The 20,979-nt window shown below is 41.1% G+C and overlaps 1 protein-coding gene across 1 annotated transcript in view; it reads left to right on the plus strand.

The window, feature by feature from the left end:
• The first annotated feature begins 928 nt into the window (after window positions 1-928).
• The window catches only part of frs3 (fibroblast growth factor receptor substrate 3), a 32,645-nt gene continuing 12,594 nt past the window's right edge, over window positions 929-20,979 (plus strand). Inside the window, exons 1-6 of the mRNA XM_064299626.1 lie at window positions 929-1,241; window positions 13,710-13,829; window positions 14,750-14,838; window positions 15,778-15,964; window positions 18,556-18,717; window positions 20,821-20,957. Of these exons, the coding sequence (XP_064155696.1) occupies window positions 14,773-14,838; window positions 15,778-15,964; window positions 18,556-18,717; window positions 20,821-20,957 (552 nt within the window). The 5' untranslated portion in view covers window positions 929-1,241; window positions 13,710-13,829; window positions 14,750-14,772. The remainder of the gene's footprint in view (window positions 1,242-13,709; window positions 13,830-14,749; window positions 14,839-15,777; window positions 15,965-18,555; window positions 18,718-20,820; window positions 20,958-20,979) is intronic.

Raw genomic sequence — 20,979 nt, forward strand, 5'->3', positions numbered from 1 at the left:
TCCATGTCATCTGGGAAAATCATAAAAAGCACAATACACACAGGCTGCAAATGAGCAAAGCCAGAAGACCAGAGTCCTACATGTTTTTATTATTTAACAGCCAGCCAACCCACCTGTTTTATTTGCCAGCAGGGCAGTAACAGTGCCCTTCCAATCAAAAGCTCACAGGTTGTATTGTTAGACATCAGAGAGTAAAAATGGTCATCCATCCATCCATTACCTATACTCATTTATCCTGGGCAGGGTTGCGGGGGGTGCTGGAGCCTATCCCAGCATGCATTGAGCGAGAGGCAGGAATACACCCTGGACAGATCAGCAGTCTATCGCAGGGCACACACACCATATATATACAGATGGGTAACAAATCAAAAGAAAAAGCAACATAAAATGTCTAAGTAAGGTGTTGGGCGACCATGAGCTGCCAGAACAGCTTCAAAGCACCTTGGGAGGGATTCTACAAATCTCTGGAACTCTACTGGCGGGATGGAACAGCATTACATATACAATGCAATAAAAAGTTGTGTAAGTCGCTCTGGTGTAAGTCGCCTGTAACGTAGTGTACTAAGACACTTTATGTTGGTTTTTCCTGTCATTTGTCACCCATCTGTATATTTATTCAGTTGCAGTAGCCTACTCGCAACTTTCAGAAACAGACAACTTTGCTCTTGTAAAGGACACTTTGCCTACATGTCATGACAAAATCTTTTAATTCATCAATATCCGCTGTGAAATGCAGCTGCCTCCCCATTTACTTTGAGGAACAAGGCAAAACACAGGGATCCCATTCCTGGTATTTCGTGTATCTCAGATGCCCTAAATGTATTATTTTCGTTAATAGACTACACAGCGAGTCCACCCCGTTAATGATTTTTGCTCCGTAACTCCGTAAGTTAATTCGAGTAGCTGAGCACTGTTTCTGCGTTACCGTTTCCCCGGTAACTCATCCGCGCGGTCCTCCAGCGCGTGTACCTTCTTGTCGGTCCCTAAACCGTCGTTGTCAGACATTGAACCCCGACCCCGCTGAACGGGAGACGTCAAGCCAAGGCCTATGCTGCAGTGGAAGGGGGCGGTCACAGAAAAGCCTATATGTTAATATTTCCCCCTTTCGTTTTTCTATGTTTAACAAGCGTTAAAACAAACGCGAATTAGAGTCGGCGCTTCGCCCCCGCAGCAGGCGCAGCCAGCGGTTCGCTGGGTTTCGTTGGCCAGCCTCGGTTCGCTCTGCAATGTTAGCTTAACATGTGAGTAGCGATTGAAGCTTCTGTTCCAGCAGGTACAAACTGTACTGCAGCTAACTAATGTTCTGGACATATGCTGCTGTTTTCCCCTACATACAAACTGACGTTGTAGCCGCATTTAAGGGGTATGATTTGAAACTGTGTACTGATAAATCACGGTCGGGTATTATGCACCTGCGCTCCTGGTAACAATCCCTTTACACGCCTGTTCCCAGTCCTAGCCTGTTAGCTCGCGAAATCGTGGAGCAAGTTGATGTATTTTTAGTTACATAGCTAAAATCATTCAATTTCTTTACTTCACTCTGTTCTGAAGATATTGACATGCAAACTGTTACATGAAATGCATTTTGATTGCTCTGAATGCGTGCTTAAATATGACTGGTCAAGTGTTGAACACTAGTAAATAAGCAAAGGGAGAATGAATGCTATAGTAATCAGCAAGTAGATCGATGGCTTGGTCATAAAATAGACGCCTAGATTGCCAGCGAGTTATCATGTCAGCCACATAGATAACCGTTATATTGTTGCATGCCAGGTATCTTCATATTATGGAAGGAAATTACTAGGTTACCATTTCAACGAAAGAAATGGTGGTTGCAGATTCACTGCTTGTCAGACCCTGGCTACAGTATTTTTCTAGGGGTAAACACAATATCAAGGCATTGTTTTGAAATTTACATTTGGATGCTGGTTTCCAGAATATGTTGTTCTGGATACAATCCATCAATATTTTTTATATTGAATAATAATAATAATAATTGTTGTTGTTATAATAATAATAATAATAATAATAATAATAACTAAAAAGACATTTGAGGCTTCAAAGGGTGATCTGTAAGGCATGTGATCATTTCATGGTTCCTGTCTCTCAGAGGTGTGTGTGGTTGTCAATGATAGAAAACCATTATCATGCCATTTAAGTTATGTCTTTTAAACTCTGTGGTCTGGTTTTGCATACTTTATTAAATGCTGCAGATGTGCTCTTTGTTTCTTTAGAAGTTTTTACATGAGCCCTCATGTTTGTGGACTTTTAGGTTTGTTTAGCTCATATATTTTCAACCACTTTATTTTTTGCATTTACAGAAATGTGTTTCAGAATTGCTTTTTTATTATGTCCCTTTATTACACTGTGTTCAGAGAGGGCTGTGTGCCCATATAGTTGTTCAGTGTAGAAACCGTACAGAGGCTGTTTGTTCATGGAATTTAAAACTGTCCCAGTAATAATGCAAAAACGTGCTTCTGAAATGTATGATGTTCAAAAGTCCATTGCAGGAGAACAGCCTACAGGTTGTGAGTTTTTGTGAAAGTGGTACAAAACTTATGAAATAGTTTTCTATTGTGATGTAGTCCAAATGTTATAGAACGCTGGTGAGACATCTCTGGGGGGCCGGGGGCGGGGGGCTGCTGAAACAGGGGACTACGGTGGCTGAGCTTCTCCTGTCATGTCAGTGGATGAGAAGCTTGGTAATCTTGGTGTTGCGGTGGATAGCACCGTCACCTCACAGCCAGGAGGTCCTGGGTGAATGCTGGATGGGGCCTTTCTGTGCGGAGTTTGCCTGTTCTCCCCGTGTCTGTGTGGGTTTCCTCCAGGTACTCCGGTTTCCTCCCACAGTCCAAATACATGCAGGTTAGGCTATTGGGAAAGCATTAACAGGATGCTGTTGGCTGCAAAAGAGCACGTGTGATCAGTCAACCTACCCTGTATAAATAAAGGTGAATGAAGAATCGTCTGCAGGATTCCCTTTAAGTGTCCCATGCTGACGGACCTACATGCAGCCGTGACTTGAAGTCTGGGTTTGACTTGGCCATTGTGAGGAGTGTAGCAGGGAGTGCATCTGTCAGATCAGCAGAATTTCGGCTATTTAATGCGCCCAATTCTGAATCCAGTGTGGGTTAAAATAAATCTCTCTGCACACCACCAGATACTATGAACCCCCTGGTTATAGAAAGAGCCATTACAGCCCCCTACTGTCTGGTAGCATTCACAAATATTTTTTAATTAAGAAGTCAGATCCCCCTTCACAGTGAAATCACTGGTTCACCTTACTCACTAACAAGAATGGACGTGAGTCATTTTATAGCTTTATTATGAAGAGAACAGGAGAATAGTATGGTAATACAGTTAAACAGCGTAAAACACAGCATTTGAACATGCGCCAGATTGCCAAAGCTCTGCTGCTAGGTGGGCAGGTAACGCAAGGCTATATGACTTATATTGGGTAGGTTAAATTATAATCGCAATTTAATCACACAGTACAGTAGTATGTTACTCGTGTTATACCCAACCGAAGGCTAGAAGCAAACTAAGGACTGGACTGGGTAGTTCCTGGTGGTTCGGGAACAAAGAAGAAGAAGAGTGGGGTCCAGAAGGTGATCAACTGGACGACGGACGGAGGTGTTCAGATGGCGAAGATTCCAAAAGGACCCCGCCCTGAGAGCAATTGGCACTTAAGTGCCGCCTTACGCCAGGATTTGTGTTGTGCAGCTCTGATTGGTTGGCTCACAGGCACCCCCCCCCCCCAGTGCTCAGTGAAGATTCACATTGGGGGCTGTCCCCCAGGAGCTTGAATAATTTGATAAAAAATTATTCTTATTAGGCCTATACTCTATCAAGAGCCTCAAGGGCGTGAAAATGTTTTCAGTTATGCTTTCGAATGACACCAATTTGGCGATCAATTTGGCTTACTTTATCTGATAACTTAACAGTTTCCGACCTAATGCAATACCTAATGCTTGTTGTTGAATGAAAGCTGTTGCCTCTGGTAGCAGAACCGTATTGTAACTGTGTGCTGAAAGTGGTTCTGTGAATTGTTTTATTTGGCTGATTGAACCTTGCTAGTTTGGCTATTGGAGCGGCCATGTGTGAATTGTGTGATCTACTGGGTTTTGGTTGCTTGGTGGCACTGTGGTTCTATGGACTTCGTGAACATGTAATTTATTACGAAGGTCTAGCATTCTTGAGGTGTCAATATTGGTGAGCTGTGAGCTGATAAGGACATTTTTAAGGGCATCTGGTGTTGGGAGTGTTTGCATTTTGACTGGAGAATGTTGAGTGGGTGTATTTATTGCCTTTGATGTAGGGTCTTGTGGCAAAAAATGGGGAATTGGAAACAGTGGAAGGAATTTTGGGAATTTTGAAAATGTGTATCTTTCATGATGAAGCAATTTCTGCATTAGCGGAGAATTCTGTTATGAGGCAGTGGCTCTAGATCTCCCTTGCGAGATCTTCGTACGTTCATGTTCAGGCATTTAGCAGATGCCCACTTGCACAACTTTTATTTTGACAAAGAATTAATTTATATAGCTGCATACTTACTGAAACAGTTTAGGTGAAGGCCTTGCTGAATGGATCAGCAGCAGTGCTCTACCTGGGAATTCAACCTACAAACTCAATTCCCTAACCTCTACACAGGAACCAAAAGCACCCTTTGCCTGGCCCTATAGAGTGACTGAGTCAGTAAAGGCTCTCACCTTGACCACAGGCAAGGCCCTGTAGAGTGGCTCAGTCATTTAAGGTTCTCATCACAAGCGTAGACTGGGCCCTATAGAGCGGCACAGTCAGCACAGGCTCTCACTACGAACACAGGTTGGGCCCTATAGAGCGGCACAGTCAGCACAGGCTCTCACTACGAACACAGGTTGGGCCCTATAGAGTGGCTCAGTCAGTAAAGGCTCTCACCACAAGCACAGACTGGGCCCTATAGAGCGAAAAACTATTTTTGTTGCTAACTAATATGCTAACTCACAGTAATAACACAATTAATATGTGTTGTTCATAACTTTATTATTTGAGGTTCGAAGCTGCTGGAACCCTATTGTTTTTGTTCTGATGTAAAATATTTCCCCCCTGGTTTCTGCTTAAAGGCTTATATCGTCTGTTTGGACTGGTGAAATTTAGTAGAACCATTAAGGCTGATGTCCCCTATGGTCGCTATTAAAATTCCACCGACTGGCCTGTTGGCGGTGCTAAATTGATCAATAAAATATTCAATATTTAAATGGTCATAAGTTTTGAACCAATTGTCATGGAAAGATGGGGCTAGTGTCCCTGGATTCCGCTCCTCATGCAGAACAAAAATCAGTTTGACCATTAAGGTGTGTCTGGTTAAATTTTGTGCTATTTTGAGTTTTCTGGAATATGCTTTAACAGCATCTCTGAAGGTGAATGACCAATTTGCACAAAATTTGCTTTAATATAGAAAGGGAACGGTTCTCTTTAAAAGTTATATAAACAAGGTTGATACTGTAAAAAACGTTGCAGCAGTAAGCCAATAAATATTGATGTGGGTGTGGCTTATCACAAAAAAGATAATAACTCCAAAATGGTTTGACAAAAATTATGGAATTTTGCAGATATATTGGCACTCTAAGCCTGAGTCCAACCCTACAGTATTGTCCCATTTGAGTCACATGGTGGCGCTATTGAGCTCAATATAATAAAAAAAATTAATTAATTTATGAAAAATCACTGTTGTCTTTTAGGTGTTTAAAACTTGCTGTACCGATCAACGTCCTCACCTGGAACATAAATGTGTACCTTATTTATTGGTGCCATCTTGGATTACCACCATTTTGGAAATGCTATTAGTAATTTTCCTCTGCATTCTGTTTTGGCTTAACCACATGGCTGAGACCGATGAAACTTTGTAGCTTTGTAGAGGGTATCCAAGCGACTGTGTGATTTTGGCACTGGTTGGCCACTTGGTGGCGCTACAACTGTCATTTGAATTTCTAATATTCAAACAATCATAAATCTGGCCGCTTTTGAGGTAGAGACTTGAATCTTGCCTCTCAAGATGTCTCTCCTCATGGACAACGCAAGTCAATATGGACATAATCAAATCCATTATGTTCACCAATTTGAGTTTTTTGCCATTTTGAATTTGTTGCAAAATCTTTAAAAGACATCTCCTCAGCTGTTTGACATATCAATATGTAACTGGCATCATTTTGTTCAGTATATGGTCCACTAAAAAGTTACTATAAAGAAAGATGATACTCTGAAAAACATGGCTGCAGTAAGCCAATAAAAAATGATGTGGGTATGGCAGTTATGACGAAAATTGATGAAATTTTGCAGCAACATTGGCAATCATAGCTGGAGCCCAGCCCTAAAGTATTGGCCAATTGAGTCACATGGTGGCGCTATAGGACACAATATTATTATTTTTTTTTAATTCTGGAAAAACTCATCTTTTAGACATTTAAAACTTGTTTAGTGATCAACTTCCACATTTGAAACATTTGTCTGCACCTTATTTGTGGCTTCTTGGATTGCACCATTTTGAAAATGCTATTAGCCAGATTCCTCTGTCCTAAGTTTTGGCCTAACCACATAGGTGAGACCTATGAAACTTGGTGTACCGGCACAGCGTACGTCCCCTTTGTCACTGTGTGATTCTAGCACTGATTGGCAACTTGTTAGTGGCGTAATATTGGCTGGTTGAGCTTGGACCCCGTGCATCGCTGCTTGTAGCTATCTTTACACTTGTAACAAAAGCAAGATTAAACGGTGGGATGAAATTAGCGGCAAATAACGTTTGGAGTTTTGATCTAAACAAATGTTTGCCACACAGGGTAATAATATGAAAAAAACCCAAGGAGCGATTTCTGTTTTAATTTACTTATGTTGAGCAAGCTAGCTACATGACATACCATTTTTGACTTTTCATTCAAATGAAGAGCTTTCTTTCTGAGTCTTGCAATTCTACCAATGGCTTTGTAAATATTAGAAATAAATAAACAATACAAATGTCAGACACTGAAATATATTATGGTTCCAGTCTGGTTATCGCCCATTGGAATCTAAAAAAAAGGACCTTGGAATATCTGTGTTTATGTACAATACAGTAATGCCAGTGTTTCCTATGCATTGACTTTGTTTGGGCAGCCCACCAAAATAGATTTGCCCCTGCTGAAAAAGATTTTTAGTATTTAGTTGTTAATTTCTGTTAGCAGTGCCCACTAATCTCTGACACCTCGAGGACAGTTTCTAGTTTATCGCAATACAAATGAGGTTCTAAACGAAAATGCATAAGTGCAACAAAAGTTCACTTTACTTTAGCGCAAAATGATTATATACAGATTATTTTCAAGAGAATAGTCTGTATATAATTGTCATCTCTTCAATTGTTATTTTGTCCATGAGATGTGGCTTTATATTATAATAAATCCATCCAGCTGATTATTGTTGCTGCTGATATCTTGGAGGTTACATCTGGTTATGGTGTTCACCAAACCGTGGTGGTCGGCAGAACACGTTGTTTTAAACTAAGTATTATTTTTCCTGAAGCCTATTTTGCATCCCATGCAAGGAAGAGGATAGAATTGATGCTATGATAACTGTAAGCAACGTCTCATCTTGTTGCTTTGATGTGAACAGGTCAGTTTTAGAACGTTTTAGAGTCGGCAGTTGCTGCTCATCATGTAGTGAATCTTTGGTCTGAATTCGCTAAATGATGCGCTGTAACTGGGCGACACTGAATCATTCTAAAACTGACCTGTTCACGTCAAAGCAATGTGATGAGGTGTTGCTTGCAGTTACCATAGCAACAATTCTATCCTCTTCTTTGTTTACATTTGCTTCCTTGTTGGGTGCAATACACATCTGGCAAATGGCAATAGGTCAATATAGCAAAATAGACAGAAGTGGAGGCAGTAGTGTGATGGTCGCTGTAGCAGCAGACCTGCTAATGAAAGCAAGGCTCAAGAGCTGAACATCCAGTGCTTTGAGGCAGTCATTTGTGCTTCAGATCCTGGTTCCAGGACCTGGATTTTCCATCGTTTCTTCATGTTTCCCCCATCTTTCCCCCGAGCAGTGTGCTCACTGAAGAGCTGGTGACTCGGGATGAGACTACTCATATTACCACTGCAAATTCTTGTTGGAAAAAATGTATGTTGTCGGCTGTGCAAACACCACCACCCCCTCGCATGCACCTCTCATCTCTCTCCCCCCACTCCCCCGTTTACACCACCCCCCGCTAATAAAAATCTTCTGTGGGAAACACTGGAACACACTGTATTTTTTCCTGTGTTTTGCCCCCCCACCCCTTTTTTTACTGAAAAGCACAGAATTCTGGGATAATGTGACCACTGTAAAGGCCAGGCTGTTTGCTCCTGTGTGTGCTCTGTAAGGTGTAAAATAGTCAGTGACTCTCAGTTTGTTAAAATTGCTGTTCAAAGTTAAGGACACATCCCGTTTGTTATTTGATAGAATTGTATGGAGGTAAATTTGTGTCTTTATTATGCAGTCAAAAAATATTTCATCAAAACCAAAAATCTTTTGTGAAACCTTTCCCGTTTTGAAATTTTGGTCACTTGTTAGAATTTTTGCATGTTGAATTTTTTTGCAAAGTCATATTTTTATGGCAAGCTGTTTAAGTCTTTATTCAATTTTTTTTTTATATCAAGAATTCAATTTTAATGAGCTATAATTCTAATTCTTCATGTCAACAATTAAATTTTTATTAGTTCAAATAGGTTTTAAATAAATAGGATTAAATTAAATAGGATGATTTTTTTCTTTAATTATTGGTAGTGTATCTTTCTTTAACCTTATTCATCATATTAACTAAGCTGTCTGCAATTATAGACTGACTGGTAAGAATGAAAATTCAAGATATCATCAAATGCATTTTGACAAATCAAAATACCTTTTATAATGATGTCACAGACAATGGTCATTTGACTTGTTACACATGCCAAATGATAATTAAGGATATCTGTAATTCTGTTTTGACTAGTGAAAATGGTATTTTCAGATCTATGTTAAAATTATTTCTAGTCAAATCTGCTGTGCCTGACGTGACTGATGCAAGGTTTTGCAATGGATTATGGGTCTTAATGATTAATCTTTGAACTAGACTTGATGTTCCTGGCTCTGGATAACTGATACTTTATGAGAATTGTACCCTATCTGACCTGTGTTTGGTAGTTGTTCCAACGGCCTTCGGTGTGCACTTATTGCTTTGGATAAAAGCATTTGCCAAAACAAAACAAAAAAAATGTAAATGTAATTTTGTTTTTTTGCAAACCAGGAGTGATCAATTTTGGTTGAAGAAATGGCGGTGGCTGTTATCAGAAAAATGCAGTGAAGTCGAACGAGATGGCGAAACAGTCGTCTTGTTGCAGACAATAAGTCGTCTGTATTTATAGTTAACAGCTCCTTTTGAGCACGGGCCACCAAAGAGGCTTGACTCTGGTTCAGGTTGGTCTGACATGGTGATGCTGCATTAGGACCGTCTTACAAGGAGCACATTTTTTATGTGTACAACTGCATTTTTGCTAGTCAAATGATAACTGAAGATACAGTGAGCACCATAATTTATTGGACAGTGACACATTTTTTGTTATTTTGGTTCTGTACTCTAGCACTTGAAAGGATACAATGACTATGAGGTTAAAGTGCAGACTGTCAGCTTTAATTTGAGGGTATTTTCATCCATATCGGATGAACCGTTTAGAAATGACAGCACCTTTTGTACATGGTCCCCCAATTTTAAGGTACTACAAGTATTTGTTGAATTGACTTCACAGATTTGTTTCGTTAGGCAGGTGTATTCATTTGTGTCGTTAGTGAATGCAGAAGAGAGCTGTTGATGTCTAGTCTTGATTCTAGACTTTGCTATTGCCTTTGGAGATTGTTGTTGAGGTGTGACAACATGAGGAAGACAGCAGTGTTGATGCAAATTAAGCTGGCCATCATAAGGCTCAGAAATGAAAATCAATCAATCAGGAACATTGCAAAAACCTTAGGCATGCCGAAGTCAACAGTTTGGTTCATCATTAACAAGAAAAAACAACTGGTGAACTCAATTATGTCAAAAGACCCGGTAGACCGAGGAAGACCACTGTAGTGGATGACCGGAAAATACTCTCTACGGTGAAGAAAACCCCCCTGACAACAGCCCAACAGATCAAAAACACTCTCCTGGATGCAGGTGTAGATGTGTCAAAGTCTTCCATATGTAGAAGTCTACATCAGCAGGACTACAGAGGGTACATTACAACATGCAAACCACTGATAAGCCTGAAGAACAGAAAGGCGAGATTACAGTTTTCTAAAAAGCACCTAAAAGAGCCCCAAGAGTTCTGGAACAAAGTCTTGTGGACAGATGAGACAAAGATTAACAGATTAGTACCAGAGTGATGAAAAGAGGAAAGTGTGGAGAAAAAAAGGAAATGCCCATGATCCAAAGCATACCACCTCATCCGTGAAACATGGTGGAGGGGGTGTTATGGCTTAGGCCTGTATGGCTGCCAGTGGAACGGGCTCACTTGTCTTCATCGATGATGTGACTGCAGACAGAAGTAGAACAATGAATACTGAAGTCTACAGAAATATTTTATCTGCTCAGATAAAACCAAATGCTTCCAAACTCATTGGACGGCACTTCATCATGCAACAAGACAATGACCCGAAACATACTGCTAGAGCAACGAAGGGGTTTTGACGGCCAAAAAGCAGAAAATCCTTGACTGGCCGAGTCAATCACCGGATCTGAATCCAATTGAACATGCATTTTACATGCTGAAGAGGAGACTGAAGGCAAAAAGTCCCCGAAACAAGCAGCAACTGAAGATGGCTGCAGTACAGACCTGGCAGAGCATCACCAGGGAAGATACCCAGCGTCTGGTGATGTCTATGCGTCGCAGACTTCAAGCAGTCATTGCATGCAAAGGATATGCGACCAAATATTTGAAATTATTACTTTATTCTACATTATGTTAAACTGTCCAATATTTTTTGATGCCGAAAACGGGGGGGACTATGTACAAAAAGTTCTATAATTTCTAAACGGTTCATCCGATATGTATGAAAATACCCTCAAATTAAAACTGACAGTCTGCACTTCAACCTCGTTGTCATTAGCTCTTTGAGTTTGAAAGGATACAGAGTACAGAATCAAAATAACAAACAATTTGTCTCTGTCCAATGAATTATGGTGCTCACTGTATCTATAAATACATTTTGACTAGTCAGAATGATAATAGAATATATCAAATTATCAAAGATATCAAAATAAAATTGGTCTCTTTCAAGATATCCATAACTTTGTAGATATATGGAAAGCTGTTTAAGCTTTTATTCAATTTGTTTTTGATATCAAAAATTCAGTTTTAACTAGTAATAATTTGAATTCTTGATATCAACAATTAAACTTTAACTAGTTAAAATGAGAATTTTTGATATCAAGAATTACGTTTGAACTAGTTAAAATTGGAATTATTGATATCAAGATTTCAGTTTCAACTAGTTCTGATGTTAATGAGCTTCATTTACATGTGTCAGTGAAGGCAGAGTGACTTTCTTTTCTAAGGACCAAGCACTGAAAGGTAAAATTATTCTATGATAACCTCGGGAGAGTGGAACAATGTGCAAGAAATCGTGGAGTTGCTTTATGATTATACCTTTAGCCTTTAACTGGTTAAAATAGATATTTTAGATATCAAGAATTGGCGGTGGGAGCAGATCTGAAGGCCTTAGAGTGACAGACGTAAAGTAGACCATGGGCAGATTTTCCACACATGACCCTGGAGATGGGAGATCTTTTTAAAATTTGTGAATGTGGACACATTAACAGAACAATTAAACCACTTCCACTTCGAGAAATCACAAGATCGCACTGGACGGTCTCAGTATATCGCCTTATAAATGTTGTGGATTGGCTGAATGCAGCTGGAGCGGTAGGGAGGAAGAGGTTGCCTTTCCCTGTCCTATCACTCAGAGAGGGGATTTCACACTCAGTCCTGGGACTTTAGAGAAAATATTCACTTCTTGCCATTAAATGCTACAGTTTTGCTTACGTTTATTGTGGTGGTAGTCTGACCAATATATTTAAGTAATAGCTCACGACAGGCCGTGGTATATGGTTATGATATCACAGCTAAGGGGCGTTGTTTGGCCCGATGCGAAGCGGAGTGCCGATAGCCCCTTAGCTGTGATATAATAACCATATACCACGGCCTGAAGTGAGCTATTGCTTTTATAAAATGGTCACGAAGTATGGAAATATGAAAGTAATAGACACACTCCAATTTAAATAGTTTTTATTAATAAATAGCCTAATAATGTTCAAAATAAAATTGGCCCTCCTGGCTGCCTGCACATAGTGCGAGGCGGTTGCTATGCAACATACACACTAACGTTTTTTTTCTCAGAAGTGGAGTGATACTGAATTGTGCAAAGGAATTAGATGTCATAGCCGTGGTATATGGTTAATATACCACGCTATGAACCAATCAGATTGCTTAATTTGAGCTACCCGTTTTATAAAGCTGTATATAACATCTTTTTAGAATTCATATCTTCAGATGTGAAGTTGTAGCTCAGTCTTTGGATTTGACATTGTAAAACCACTCCCATCACATATTTCACCAACAGCGTTTAATCAGTCTGGCCAGCTAATGCTTTAAATCCCTCTAACCGGCAGAATGGCAGAAGTACCTTTCAAAACGGGTCATTTTTAAAAATAAAATGAGGAGCCTAACAGGTGAAATCAGCAGGGTTCTAATTGCTGAAAGTGTGGACGTGTGGCCCCTGAAACTAAAACTATGGAAGCTGAAGAGTTGAATCCAAGGGGCCAGCTTTCGGTTCTCAACCTCAGCACCAGATGTAATGTCGCCCCCTGCTGATGTCTATGATTTTAGCTCTAAAAGCCAGTCTCCCCATTGGAGTCCATTATTTTTTGACAGCAAAAAATAAAATGCTTCCACTCAAATATTGATGTTGACTCCTAGAAAATCACTTATTATTTTTCTGAGGTAAAATATTTTTTTCCTACCGCACAGACAAAGATATTCATTTCTTTACTGATTTTATTGATTTATTTATTTTTGCCTATGTCTGCACGATCCTCGTTGTACCTGTGATTTAGGCAAGTGACCAAGGACACAACTGAGCATGTCTGTTGAGAAAAAATGTATTTCCTGGTTCTGATGTGCTCCCCATAGGTTTCGATTGGTGTCGTCTCTACATATTACTTACTCTTAAGGTGGAATCTGATGAAGTCTCCCTGAGGCACAGTTCCATTCTAGACTTCCAGATCTTTGTAGTTTAGTGTATTTTAATCTGAGGGTTTCAGTGGATGGACCCGCTGCTATGTTATGACAGCTTTTGAATGCAAAGAATGTAAATAAATTATTTATGCCTGTTGATATGCTTTATAAATTATGCTACATACTAATGTGGAGGGCTTATTGGAAAGGATCAACACTCTTGATCTGTTAATATTTTTTTTTCCATTGTGGTGCATACATTGTATTGAGTCAGTGTTAATGATATACAGTATGTTATGTTATAATACCTTCAATGAAAAGAAAAAACATTTAAATAACTATTTTTAAGGAGATGCTCTTATTGAATACTATTTGGATTGCTAAGACTTTTAAATAAAGAAAATTAAATGGAAATAAAATGTGTTTACTTGTCATTTAAATCTGAATAAATCACACATCACTCATCTTTGCCAGGAAGCTAAACGGTTGCGTCACCATGGAAACGCACTTTGAACCCATATGTTCCTGCTCACCATGACACCCAGTAGAGGATTCTGGGATTGATGCGGCACTCCCCCTGATGGCCTGGATTGGGTGAGTAGTTGTGTGTGTGTGTGTGTGTGTGTTTGAGAGAGAGATCGTTTGTGAATGTTTGTGGCTTAGTGTGTGTCTGTGGGCATGTGTGTAGTTAGTGTGTGTGCATGCATGCTTGTGTAGTACATGCGTACAGTGTGTGTGTGTCTACACGTTTGTCTCAGCGTGGGCTTGTGTTTGTGTGTCTTCACTTGGCAGCGTATTTGCATGTGTGTTCTTGTGTAGCGTGTGTAGCATGCAGTGTGTGTAGTGTGTGTAGAATGCAATGTGTGTAGCATGCAGTGTGTAGTGTATATGTGTGTGTACCATGCAGTGTGTGGTGTATATATGTGTGTAGAGTGCAGTGTGTGTAGCATGCAGTGTGTGTAGTGAGCACTGTATAGTGTGTATGTGTGCGACATGCAGTATGTGTTGTGTGTACTGTATAGTGTGTAGTGTATGTGTGTAGTGTGTACTGTATAGTGTGTATGTGTCTGTTTATGTGTAGTGTATATGCATATGTAGCATGCAGTATGTGTAGTGTGTACTGTATAGTGTGTATATGTGTGTTTGTGTGTAGTGTACAGTGTATGTTTAGTGTGCAGTGTGTATGTGTGCAGTGTGTAGTGTGCAGTGTTTATGTGTGTAGTGTGCAGTTTGTCTAGCATGCAGTGTGTGTAGTGTGTACTGTATAGTGTGTATTTGTGTGTAGTGTATCTGTGTGTGTAGCATGCAGTATGTGTAGTGTGTATATGCGTGTTTGTGTGTAGTGTGCAGTGTTTATGTGTGTAGTGTGGAGTGTGTAGTGTGCAGAGTGCAATGTTTATGTGTGTAGTGTGCAGTGTTTGTGTGTGGAGTGTGTAGTGTGCAGTGTTTGTGTGTGTAGTGTGTAGCGTGTAGTGTGCAGTGTGTGTACTGACGGCTGCCTGCTCTCCTCCTAGGTGTCGGCCAGCCTGCTGAAGCCATGGGAGGCTGCTGGAGCTGTCTGTACAGAGACACACTGCCAGAAAACCACCCCACCAAGTTCAAGGTCTTCTGCTTCCTCTGCTTTAACACTGAGCCAGGATCACAGCTGATTCACTGTCAGTGTAGGGAGAACTCACGGCCTTGCCTTTTAGGGTACAACTTTATGAAGGGCCTCATAATGATTTTAATGTGTTACCTGTACCACACATTTTTCTATTGCTATTTCTCAGGCGTTTGCAGAGGTGTGTTTGTGCCCAGGTACAGGGTTTTGCACAAGTGTGTTTTTGTTCAAGTGTGTGACTTTGTGCAGGTGTGTGTGTGTGTGTATGTGTTCAGGTAGAAGGTGTTGCGCAGGTGCGTGTCTACGTTCAGGACAGATACAGGGTTTAGTGCAGGTGTGTGTGTTCAGGTGCAGGGTTTAGTGCAGGGGTGTGTTCAGGTACAGGGTTTAGTGCAGGTGTGTGTTCAGGTACAGGGTTTAGTGCAGGTGTGTGTTCAGGTACAGGGTTTAGTGCAGGTGTGTGTTCAGGTACAGGGTTTAGTGCAGGTGTGTGTGTTCAGATGCAGGGTTTAGTGCAGGTGTGTGTTCAGTACAGGGTTTAGTGCAGGTGTGTGTGTTCAGGCAGGTTAGGCAGGTGTTTCAGTAGAAGGTGTTGCGGTGCGTGTTCGTTCAGAGATACAGGGTTTAGTGCAGGTGTGTGTGTTCAGATACAGGGTTTAGTGCAGGTGTGTGTGTTCAGATACAGGGTTTAGTGCAGGTGTGTGTGTTCAGATACAGGGTTTAGTGCAGGTGTGTGTGTTCAGATACAGGGTTTAGTGCAGGTGTGTGTGTTCAGGTGCAGGGTTTAGCGCAGGTGTGTGTTCAGGTACAGGTGTGTATGTTCAGGTGCAGGGTTTAGTGCAGGTGTGTGTTCAGGTACAGGTGTGTGTGTTCAGGTGCAGGGTTTTGTGTGTAATTTGTGCTATGTCTGGCTGTTGCGTAATGCTGCTGTTATGGCCGTAGGTGACGAATGTGGACGATGAAGGGAACGAGTTGGGCTCGGGAACGATGGAGCTCACTCAGACCGAGCTCATCCTGCACACCAGGAAGCGCGACGCCGTTCGGTGGCCCTACCTGTGCCTGCGTCGCTACGGCTACGACTCTAACCTCTTCTCCTTCGAGAGCGGCCGGCGATGCCAGACGGGGCAGGGTGAGTCTCTCACACTATCCACAGCAGCGGAGGGCCGTCACCGTGGGATACCGTGCCCCAAAGGAGCCACGGCCTAGCGGGGGTACCCTGCAGATAGCAGGGCCCTGTCTTCCTCTCTGGTGTCTGCTGCCGGATGTTCAGAGCCACCTCGCGCATTTTTAAGTTGTGGTCCTGGTGGTGCTCAGTAACAGGGTTAGGGTTAAAGTATGGCCGAATAACAATGCTGAATACTTCTGACATATTTGATGCAGCAACTGTACGCTCAGATCGCTTGCCTGGCCTCACCGACAGGGACGTCGATGAGGATTCAGATAATACGTAACACTTTTAATGATTTAATTCCATCTTCTGCTGGGACTTGCCGTTTATTGAGGGGGTGACCGATATTTTTGCTGCCGCCGACCATAAACGAACAGTTTCCCCTTGAGCATAACGTTAAAATAACGTTAGAAGAACAAATAATGTTAAAATAACAAATAACGTTAAAAATCTATTTTATGGGTTAGTGCTATTGGCTTGTGCTAGCTAGTCTCGTAGCATTGCGATCAATAAAGGGTAACAACGTGCACTTGATTTGTCTTAGTTTGATCACTGCAGTGAAGTTAAGACACTCAAACCACACAAAGGACTCAGTCATCACAGGCATGAGCACCACACACACTCAGTCCTGTGTGTACACAGGCATGGTCTCCACACGCACACACACTCAGTCCTGTGTGTACACAGGCATGGTCTCCACACACACACGCACTCAGTCCTGTGTGTACACAGGCATGGTCTCCACACACACACACACATGCACTCAGTCCTGTGTGTACACAGGCATGGTCTCCACACACACACACTCAGTCCTGTGTGTACACAGGCATGGTCTCCACACACACATGCACTCAGTCCTGTGTGTACACAGGCATGGTCTCCACACACACATGCACTCAGCCCTGTGTGTACACAGGCATGGTCTCCACCAGTAGGGGGCAGCAGAGATCTGTGGTAGCCTCCAGCTTCTCACAGTGCACGCTTGTATGTTTTATGCAAACCTCTGCCTCCCTAACCTAACTCTAGCTGCAGACTGAAACCAGTCTACCGCAGTACAAATATGGCCACAGGTTTCTCTTCAGCCATGGCCTGCTGAAGAGACAAGACAGTTTGCCATGTTTGTCCTAACTGCTCACCTGTATCGATAAATGAAAATTTAATATTTCTGTCCAGTGAATTACCTTGGTAATACATAGTTGGTAATGCTATGAGTGTAATGTTTTGCTGAATGTGAGAAAGAAAGGTCGAGTAAGTTTCACCATAGAATTTTTAGAAATAATGTGATCTGTGATCTAATGCATTGATAACCAAATAAACCCAGTTTAATTTGTTTAATCAGTTTTAATCTGTTTTAACCAATTAGCATTGCAATCGATTTGTGGGCAGCATTGCAACCTTTTAGTGGATTGAAATCACGTTCATCAGAAGTGAACATGATTGCAGTTACAATCTGCTTGAAGTTAATATTCATTAGGATTGGCTCTCCATCTCATAATTCCAGCTCTATTTAATGCACAATATTGGGTCGTTTTGTTATTCTTCTGTTCATGAATAAAAGATGTGTTTTTGTACACTCCCACAGGGATTTATTAATGAAAGATGTGTTTTTGTACACCCCACAGGGGTTTATCAATGAAAGATGTGTTTTTGTACACTCCCATGGGGGTTTATGAATGATGAAAGATGTGTTTTTGTACACCCCACAGCGGTTTATGAATGAAAGATGTATTTCTGTATACCCCCACTGGGGTTTATGAGTGAAAGATGTGTTTTTGTACACCCCACAGGGGTTTATGAATGAAAGATGTATTTTTGTACACTCGCACGGGGGTTTATGAATGAAAGATGTGTTTTTGCACACCCCTGCAGGGGTTTATGAAGGAAAGATGTGTTTTTGCACACCCCCACAGGGGTTTATGAATGAAAGATGTGTTTTTGTACACTCCCACGGGGGTTTATGAATGAAAAATGTGTTTTTGTACACCCCACAGGGGTTTATGAATGAAAGATGTATTTTTGTACACTCCCACGGGGGTTTATGAATGAAAGATGTGTTTTTGTACACCCCCACAGGGTATATGAGAAGTTATTTCATTGGTTGGCCTCCCCAAACCAGGCCGTATATTAATGCACAATATGGTGTTTTGTTATCTCGTTATGAATAAAGATGTGTTTTTGACACTCCCTGCGGGATTTATGAGTGAAAGATGTGTTTTGTACACCCCACAGTGGTTTATGAATGAAAGGTGTGTTTTTGTACACCCCACAGTGGTTTATCTGTGAAAGGTGTGTTTTTGTACACCCCACAGGGGTTAATGAATGAAAGATGTGTTTTTGTACACCCCTGCAGGGGTTTATGAGTGAAAGATGTGTTTTTGTACACCCCCACAGGGGTTTATCTGTGAAAGATGTGTTTTTGTACACCCCACAGTGGTTTATGAATGAAAGATGTGTTTTTGTACACCCCCACAGGGGTTTATCTGTGAAAGATGTGTTTTTGTACACCCCACAGGGGTTTATGAATGAAAGATGTGTTTTTGTACACCCCACAGGAATCTTTGCGTTCAAGTGTTCTCGGGCGGAGGAGATCTTTAACCTGCTTCAGGAGCTCATGCAGTGCAACAGCATCAACGTGGTGGAGGAACCTGTCCTAATCACTCGCAGCGGGCACACCCCGGAGCTGGACCTGCCCTGTACACCACAGACACCCAACAGTGAGTTCTACACACACACACACACCTTCACGTATACACACACTCACACGCATATATATACACACACACGTATACACACACACACACACACACACACACACCCACACATATACACACATATACACACACATATATATATATATACACACCCACACCAGTGTTTCCTGTGGAATTGATCTCTTGGTCTGGTGGTGGGTGTCTGAAAGGGGGGGGGAGGCGGGAGTGTAGCAAAGGCAAAAAAGTTTAAGACTATGAAAACATAACCTCTTGAGACTACTTAAAGGTTTTTTTTTTTTTTTTTTAAATTTAAAAATTGATACTCAAGAAAAGTTACATATTGAACTTTAAAAGGGACACTCTTCTGCTAAATTAACTCAATTACCATGACAAAATAGTACTTAGTTAGAATGTTTTATCTTTTTATTTAACAATATAATGTGAGCTGGGTCCACATTCAAAGCCCTCTCTCTCTGTCTCTCTCACACTCAATGACAGAGTTTACATGCATTGTCTGTGCAAAAAAAAGGAAAAAGTGAGAAAAATGGCTTTAAAAATTCTGTTCTGTTACATTCTAATTCTACTGAGAAGCAGTATTTTTTATTAGCTAGTTTTATCTGTATTCATTTCTGGACACTGCAGCAGCTTGTGAGACTGCTCCTCTCGTTATAATCATACTCGTCATTAGAATGCCCTCTTTGTCAGCTGTAGCAACTGTAGCCTAACTCTCAGTTTTGCTAGCTCACTACATTCACAAAACCTTAAAAATAAACACTTTCCCTTTCGTTTACATGGGAAAAAATCACCATGTTGTAGTATGGAAATGGAAGTAGTTGAATCACTCAAACATTTTAAATGCCCTAAATTTTTTTTATTTTTTTAAATTCGCGCTGTTTTGGCGATTTGCCAACAATTTGCAGTCGCGACATCCGACGGGCTTCTCCAGGTCACCATTTTAATCAGATGTATTGTACATTATAACAGTAGCTCTAGATTTTTAAGAAAATGGTAGGCACGTACGTAGCTCAACTGGAACAGGTTCCGCTTCGGCTCAAACAAACACTGTTTATTTTCAGATAACGTTACATATTTATCACATTTATTTTTTACTTGTCCGATCAGACAACTGCATGAGGCATTCCACTTGCCCGAACAGAGTTAGAATCTGCCAGTTGTCATCACCTAATGATAGTTAACGCCAGTGCTTGAGATGGGCAGGAGCTGTCGTGACTGTCGTATATGAGTACCGACTCTACTTTTGATTACCAACATTAATTTATTTTAAACAGTATGTATTTTGAGGAGTAGGTACCGGCACTTATTTTAGTCCAATTAAAACACTGGTTAACACTATGGTATTTTTGTATTTGAAGCGTCGCTACCTACCTTTTCCTTGTGTTTCGGTGGCTGAAGAAAAAAAGTGACGCTTTGACCTTCGCGCGCTGCAAGTCATCCGACGACCTCAGAAAGGAGCAAGCACGGAGCGCGTGGCCTAGGCTCTTTTTGAAAATAAATATGTGGACGCTACAGTATGGATTTGAAAGCGCATTTAGGCAGAAATATTTAGGAAGTTTAACATTTTTAATTTATGAATTTAAATATGAATTTAAATATATGCTATATATATATATATATATATATATATATATATATATATATACAAATGTCCGTAAATATGCATAAATACACACGCATGCTACACCCATGCATACACAGACACACACTACGAACACATATGCACATACGTGCTACATACATACACACACACATGCTTCACACACGTATGTATACACACAGTTTTGTAAAAAGGTGAATGTGCTTTGTTTGAGTGTTCAGTCAGCTTTGTGAGAAGGTGAATGAGTTTGTTTATGAGTGTTCAGACAGTTTAGTGAAAAGGTGAATGAGTTTGTGTATGAGTGGTCAGTCAGCTTTGTGAAAAGGTGAATGAGTTTGTTTATGAGTGTTCAGTCAGCTTTGTGAGAAGGTGAATGAGTTTGTTTATCAGTGTTCAGTCAGTTTTGTGAGAAGGTGAATGAGTTTGTGTATGAGTGGTCAGTCAGCTTTGTGAGAAGGTGAATGTAATGCTGTCCTGCGCTCTGTCCACAGCTCCAGCATACACAGTGCAGGGGTTCCCCAACGGATATCCAGGGTACCCCGTTAGTGCCGACTCCTCGCACCCCTCGTCTGGCCAGCCCTCGGTGGCTGACGAACATGGCCACAGCCTGATGGGCCTGGATGAGCAGGTGCACAGCCCCCTCCGGCTTC

Source organism: Anguilla rostrata, chromosome 11 (assembly GCF_018555375.3).
Source record: "Anguilla rostrata isolate EN2019 chromosome 11, ASM1855537v3, whole genome shotgun sequence".
Lineage (NCBI taxonomy): Eukaryota > Metazoa > Chordata > Actinopteri > Anguilliformes > Anguillidae > Anguilla > Anguilla rostrata.